Source organism: Montipora capricornis, chromosome 3 (assembly GCF_036669925.1).
Source record: "Montipora capricornis isolate CH-2021 chromosome 3, ASM3666992v2, whole genome shotgun sequence".
Lineage (NCBI taxonomy): Eukaryota > Metazoa > Cnidaria > Anthozoa > Scleractinia > Acroporidae > Montipora > Montipora capricornis.
Window position 1 is genome coordinate 64,573,412 of NC_090885.1, and position 7,500 is coordinate 64,580,911.

The following is a 7,500-nucleotide window of genomic DNA, read 5'->3' on the forward strand; positions in this document are numbered from 1 at the left end:
CTTTCTGCAAAGTGAGTATGGCGTCATGACGCACAACGATAGCTCACTCGACGCGTGGCCTAGCAGTGATAACGCATCTGTATTTAGTTTTACTAGCTTATCAAGCTCCGGCAGCTTTTTCTGCCTCAATTGCACTAGCGTTTCTGTGGACAGAGGCAAAATAGCCCCGACTTTTGCCATTGATGTTTGTATTGACGAGGCGCGAAGGTCCTGTTGTCTGGTTTTGTTGTCTAGTTTATCTCAAATCTCCGTGTTAACACGACGAACAATCAGCCTGTCGCATTTTCTTGGTCGAATTTATTTTCAATCTTTGTTTCGTTTTTGGCTCGCTAAGTTTAGCTGACCAACGTTTGATGATAATGTCAGCAAGTTTTGATTAATATTATGAGCAATGTCCTCGTCGTGATCGAAATCTTGAGAGATTTCGGTCAGCAAAGCGTCATCCTCGTGTCGAGCATCTGAGACGCTTGTTTCAGCCCTCTGTGGCCGTTTCGACCTGGGGTTCTGTCGTTTTAAGGAGCTTTTCGCCGTCACTGAGATCGCTTTCAGCATCCTTTCCATGTTCCGTTCAGCTTTTGCGTCGTTTGTTTACCGGTTCCTCTGCTTCAGACGGGTCATCCCGCCTTATTCGCTTAAACGATTTCTCCATGGACAACATGGACGCAGACATGTTTTCGTTAGAATTTGGCTTAAATTCTTCAACACTTTTGGCATCTCTTCCTCGTTGTCTCGATCGCCATGGTCATCCAACAAAGCCGTTTCATTTGCGTCAGAAGGCAGGATTTCATCCAAATCCAAGTTTCTCACCATGCTTTAAAATTTCGACCGACACTCAAAAATTACGCGGGCACCTGAACCCTCGATCTGCTTGCGCATATCTCACATGACTCCTTAGTGACGTAATCCTATGACGAAATAGAATTGTATTTTACTTCACGAATTTAGAAAGGAAAAGGAAAGGAAAGGGAAGGAACTTTATTTAAGTGTCTACTCGCTCTAGCGCAGCAGCACTAATCGGGGACATTGTGAACTGAAATCAACAATTAACGCAAATCAAGTCAAACACGGGAGGAAGTGGGAAAATTGTTATGGGGAAGAATCGAAACACTTTTGGCATAAACTTGAAGTCTTCGTATTTTTATCTTTTATATTAAAGTCCTCTGACTGTTGTTGTCGTAGTTCGAGCCAGGATAGCCGGATGGATTCAACACACACGAAGAGTGTTTTGGCTCGTCACGCAATATTTACTCCCAAAGTCTGCATAAGAGGCTTCAGATAAAGTCGGTAGTGTGTATGCGTAAATCAGGACATGAACTATGAGAGTTGTTCTCTTGGTCGAGTGCTGTTTACAGACGGACCCGTGCGACACTGAGGCGAACAAAAAGTTGTATCAATAGCAACAAAACATTAATTTTGCTATTATATAAAGAGACCCCCGTCCAAACATCACAGTGGTATGTAAATGATTGGCAGGGGAAATGACGTCATGTGCACTGGATGCGCAATGAGTAAATATTTTTGCATTTTTCGTGGGAAAATAACGCTTGCAGATCGGGTCGAGATAGTTTTGGTCTCGCTTTGCGTGATGTTCAATATATATCCACTCTTCCAGTTATTTTTGTGTGATCTCGGGTCAAAATAAAACAGTGTTGAAATCAGCATCTCCCACTGAAGTCCTTCAAATTTCTCATAAAAAAACATAAGGCTGGTGACCCACGAAGGATTTCATTAATTACTTTCGTGTCTTACCTCTAATAAATACAACATACAAACGTTTTCCAGTTTCAACTAAAACCTTGAGCTATTGATCGTGGTTTTCAGAAGCCAAAAAAAATCCACTTTAACGCTATAGTTGATAATTATGAGGCGAAACAATTTTTTCATCATTCTGTAGTCGGACTTCAGTTCATGTCGTCGTCAACCCGTCACCATTTCTTTGCTCTGTGTCTTTTTCACAGTGCTTTTTACTCAGTCCCCGTTTTGTGCCTAGTCCGTAACCTTCAGTCCGCATTTTATACCCAGTCCGTGTTTTATACCAGGTCCGCAGACCGGGTACGCAGTCCGTTCTCTGCTGTCTGCTGTCCGTGTTTAATACACCTTGTTCCAAAATGGCCGCTGATTTATGCGGATACAAATTGGCCCTTGTTGCCTCGTTCAAGATAAAATATTCTTTTGAATTTTAAGCGTAAGAACGAGGCATCAAGGGCTTATTTGAATAAAAACAAAAGAATATTTAAATGGCGGCCATTTTGGAATAAGGTGTATACGGACTGTAAAAATAGATAACTGCGGGAGCTCGAGAGCAGGTTTTTAAGTTCCAGATTTTAGTGGCCGGGCATTCTAAAATCTAGCCCAGCTTTCAAGCTGTTGTGATCAGAAACTCTCTTAAAGAAGGTAAGAAAGTTAATTGCTGTATTTCAAGTGAGAGATCAGTGTGCTGGAAGGTGTTGTATTGTTAAATCTGGTATCAGAAGGTTTCGCCCACGAGACGATTCGCCCCCAAGGTAATTCGGAATAATTTCCGCACAGGTCCGTACTTCATTATCCATACAGGGCAAATGAATTATGCATTCACACTATTGTTTTTCTGCAAATAATATTATGCTCATGCGCAAATGAAACCACGCTCTTGTGAGAAAATGGCAGATCGGTTCCCCGATCAGTCAGAGAATGCTTTGACACCTTTAGTTGATCAAAAAAACAGCGAGAATACTAAGAAAGGAACAAAAGTTGCACTCAACGTTTTTCGAGAGTATCTCAAGGAAAAAAAGGTAGACGACGCAAAGGACAAGTTGGCGAATGCATATGTACTGAGGATATTTTATGCTGAAGCTAGATTAAAATAATGGGGGGCTTTACACCGAAGCTTCACTTGCCGGGATACGCTTTGAAAACTGTGCAATTCTTCAACTTTGGGTTTAACAAATAGAATTATGCTGAGAAGGAAACCAATTGTTTTCTGCCATTACTCGATTCCTGCCCCATATAAAAAAGGGAGGGATGCTCATCGGAAATTTTAAATTAAATCTCAAAGGAGACCAATGTGGTCGTGGCCCAGGCTTTTTTTGACCCCTAAAAGAGACCATATTAAAACACAGAGACAAAGACATTATCTTCTAATACTTTCACCTTCGTGAAGAAATATAAAAATGTACACATACCCTTTTATATTTCTTCGGAAGGAGACCATTACGGCTATAACCCTAAAGGAGACCATCAAGGCTGTATATGATTGCGTTTTGCCCAGAACACCCTAAGTGAGACCAAAATCCGAAATTTACGCCCCTAAGCGAGACGGCGAGGATCCCTCCCCTTTTTATATGGGAGAACGTAGAATGTTTTCTCCCTTAATGCTCTAGATACAGCTGGAAACGGGCATCACCAAACTGTCAATCGCAAATGTCAATAAGACGACTCATAAAAGCTCAGTTCGAGGAACCCATTGGATTTCCAATTCAATACGATTATCTGCGCAAAACTGAAATATCTATCAACAACCAACACCTCTCCTTAAATTCCCTTTCATGGGCAAATGAACCTTAAGCTCAGACAATTCCTGGTACTCGCTTAGATCTAATGGAAGATTTGTTACCTGTACCATATATTAATTAGGAGAAACCATCTTGATTCCTGCTCCTGACCGAGCATTAAGGGTAGTAAAAGAGGCAGTTTTGTTCGATGGAAGGCCTTGGAACCAACCAATTTTACATGCTTCAGCCCCGTGACCAAACCAACCGCAGCGGAAGCACCTGTTGGCGGTATTTCCAGCAAGTTCTGAACGGACAAAGAAAAGGAAAAATAAAAGAAAAAATCTGTACAATCAAGAGGGTGGGGTGGGGGAACTAGCTGAGAACGTCAGTGTTGAATTGCGAGAGTGAGAGAACAACCAAAACTTGCTAGCTGCTTAAATAGCCTGGTAACTCAATGGGAATATTCCGGAGGACTACTAAAACACCTAGAAAATATTTGATAACAAACCACAAAAACCCTTCAAATTAGAAGAATTCAAACGCAGACCAATAGAAAATACATTAATTTTACACTAGCTACGAGTTTCAGTTCAAAGGAAATTGGTGTTTTCGATCACCATGGTATTAAGGTTTCAGTTTTCCTACTCGTCCCCAAGGAAACTTCCAAAGCAATTTTTCTCAAATCTTGTACTGTAAAAATCTCCATGCGTTAAGAGTATCCCGAGTAAACACTGACTTCAGCGTCTTGTTATCAATGTAAAGGGAGTAAATATTAAGCAAGTACACTGTTTATATTACTGGTTTTCTAAGATGACACCATGTTGTCGGCCAGGAGAACGTTTTAAAAGACCTGGTTAAAATGTACGTTGCCGAATAAACTAATTAAGTATGACGGTCGTTTTGGACAGTCACGGGACAAATACATCATTGTCGTGGCTAGTAATAAATTTTTGTGTCCATTGCGACAAAAATCGAATGTATTGGTCGCTTCGCGCATTTTCAGGGAGGCATGTTGTAAATTTTAGCCACGTCGTGAAAACGAGCATACAGCGATTGATGTTATTGAGATTAATAAGCACAGTTTATTTTTCCTTTAGGTTTAGTGTTCACGCAAAACTGATATTTTCTGTTTTGGAAATTAACCATTTTAAAAGGGCTATGTACACTTAACATAACAAGGTCGTTGTCATGAAATTTACACACAGTGCCAGCAATAGACCTTTTCGACTTGTACATTTTGTTTTCCCAATACAGGTCATGTGATAATACTCAGGAGGTTTGGTCTTTTGTTTTGTTCATTAACAAAATGTACAAGCCGAAAAGGTCTATTGGATGATTACAAGACCGAAGAAAAAAATTTGCTTACTACAACACTTTGAATTGCTGTTTGACATCGTTATCGGAAATATAGCACTTACATGCGCACATTTTGTATTTGGTATCTTGTTACTTAAAGTTAATATCTTCTGTTAACTCTAATTATTTAAGACGTTTTATTTTCTTCTGCTAAATCTGATTATCTTTAAGAAGTTTTTTTTTCTTCGCGTCACTAACTCCGTAATTTCTTAGAACACTTAACACAATAGACCATATTCGTATTCCCAGTATTAGACTGGAGCTAGCTTGCAATGGAGGCTAATGCGGGGGAATATATTAAAAAGTATTTGCATTTGAAAAGATTTCCCCGCATTAGCCTCCATTGCAAGCTAGTTCCAGTCCAATTCTGAGAATACGAATATGGTCTATTGTATGTACCGTGTTGATTGTCTTTTTATTAACTTCCTATTAATGAATGCGATGATGACGATATGACTATGGTTGTGGGCCATCGCTGGGCAGATACATATAATTTCCATTTCGGACAAATACATCTGCCTAGGAAAAAACGGACGGAAAGGTACAAATCAGCAACTTAGCGGGAAACTGAACGAAACGATACCACGATGAATACCATATGACACGTGATTGATGTCTACAATATATATAAAGTCATTAACTTCTATTAACAAATTAATACACTAAATCGTTTTTTGTAAGTTAAAAGATGATTAATGACTTGACTTTGACTGAAGTGTCTGTTGGAAGTTCTTGATAGAAATAACTTCTTTTTCTTTTGCATTTAGTCTTAAGTGAAATCACAATGTGTTAATGATGTCAAGATCAGTTAAGACAAGAAACTGCCGTTGTGTCAACAAGGGTACTTGGTGTATACAGAAAAGAAGCTGTCTCAACGAGGAACAAAGTCTTTTGAGAGATGAACAAGTCCATACTGGAGAGAAGCATAACGAATGCAAAGAATGTGGCAAGTGTTTTACCGAAGCAGGGAATTTAAGGACACATGAAAGAGTAAATACTGGAGAGAAGCCTTATAAATGCAAACAATGTGATAACTGTTTTAGCAAAGCAGGAAATTTAAAGACACACGAGAGAGACCATACTGGAGAGAAACCTTATGAATGCAAACAATGTGGCAAGTGTTTTAGGCGAGCAGGACATTTAAAGACACAAGAAAGAGTCCATACTGGAGAGAAACCTTATGAATGCAAACAATGTGGCAAGTGTTTTAGCCAAGCAGGAGATTTCAGGAGACACGAAAGAGTCCACACTAAAGAGAAGCCTTACAAATGCAGACAATGTGGCAAATGTTTTAGCGACGCAGGACATTTAAAGACACATGAAAGAGTCCATACTGGAGAGAAACCTTATGAATGCAAACAATGTGGTAAGTGTTTTAGCGAAGCAGGAAGCTTAAAGATACATGAAAGAGTCCAAACTGGAGAGAAACCTTATAAATGCAAACAATGTGGCAAGTGTTTTAACCAATCAGGACATTTAAAGATACATGAAAGAGTCCATACTGGAGAGAAACCTTATAAATGCAAACAATGTCGCAAGTGCTTTAGCAAAGCAGGAAATTTAAGGACACATGAAAGAGTCCATACTGGAGAGAAGCCTTATAAATGCGAACAATGTGGTAAATGTTTTAGCGACGTAGGACATTTAAAGAGACATGAAAGAGTCCATACTGGAGAGAAACCTTATAAATGCAAGCAATGTGGCAAGTGTTTTAGCCAAGCAGGAGATTTGAGGAGACACGAAAGAGTCCATACTGGAGAGAAGCCTTACAAATGCAAACAATGTGGCAAATGTTTTAGCGACGCAGGACATTTAAAGACACATGAGAGAGTCCATACTGGAGAGAAACCTTATAAATGCAAACAATGTGGCAAGTGTTTTAACCAATCAGGACATTTAAAGATACATGAAAGAGTCCATACTGGAGAGAAACCTTATAAATGCAAACAATGTGGCAAGTGTTTTAACCAATCAGGACATTTAAAGATACATGAAAGAGTCCATACTGGAGAGAAACCTTATAAATGCAAACAATGTGGCAAGTGCTTTAGCGTCGCAAGTAATTTAAGAAGACATGAAAGAGTGCATTCTGGAGAAAAATCTTCTGAATGCAAACAACGTGGCAAGTGCTTTCGCCAAGCAGAACATTTAAGTAGACATGAAATAGTCCATACTGGAGAGAAGCCTTATGAATGCAAACAATGTGGCATGTGTTTTAGCCATGCAGGAGATTTGAGGAAACACGAAAGAGTCCATGCTAGAGAGAAGCGTTACATACGTAAGCCAAAAGGAAACTTTTTTCGCAACAAAAAAAGTGTCAGGAAATATGAAAAAGCACTAGGACGTTCTGCAAGTGCAAGTGAACACGAAGTAGAGATCCATCGCCCCTGCACTCGACAGGAACATAGTTCAAACCAGGGTGAAAATTACAGCTGTTGGCTTTGCCAAGAGGAGTTGTGCTACGAGGAGCTTCTTCTTGCACACTATCAAAATCATATGACGTTTGAGGAGCCATCAACTTAAAGTAGTTGGGTGGCTTTTTAATGACTTTTGTTTAAGAAAGTTTCACTTCTTCGTTTGTAAATTGAAAAAGCGTTCCATTTCCTCGTTGTTAGGTTTCGTTGGACGTTACTTCGCCGCCATATGCATGCGTTCAGCCTTTTCTAAGGTGCGT

General features: G+C 39.7%; 1 protein-coding gene across 1 annotated transcript in view; it reads left to right on the forward strand.

The window, feature by feature from the left end:
- LOC138040717 (uncharacterized) overlaps positions 1-7,500 on the forward strand; it is a 72,597-nt gene that overhangs the window by 37,313 nt on the left and 27,784 nt on the right. The window contains exons 6-7 of the mRNA XM_068886393.1: positions 2,429-2,434; positions 5,791-7,327. Coding sequence (XP_068742494.1) covers positions 2,429-2,434; positions 5,791-7,327 — 1,543 coding nt within the window. The remainder of the gene's footprint in view (positions 1-2,428; positions 2,435-5,790; positions 7,328-7,500) is intronic.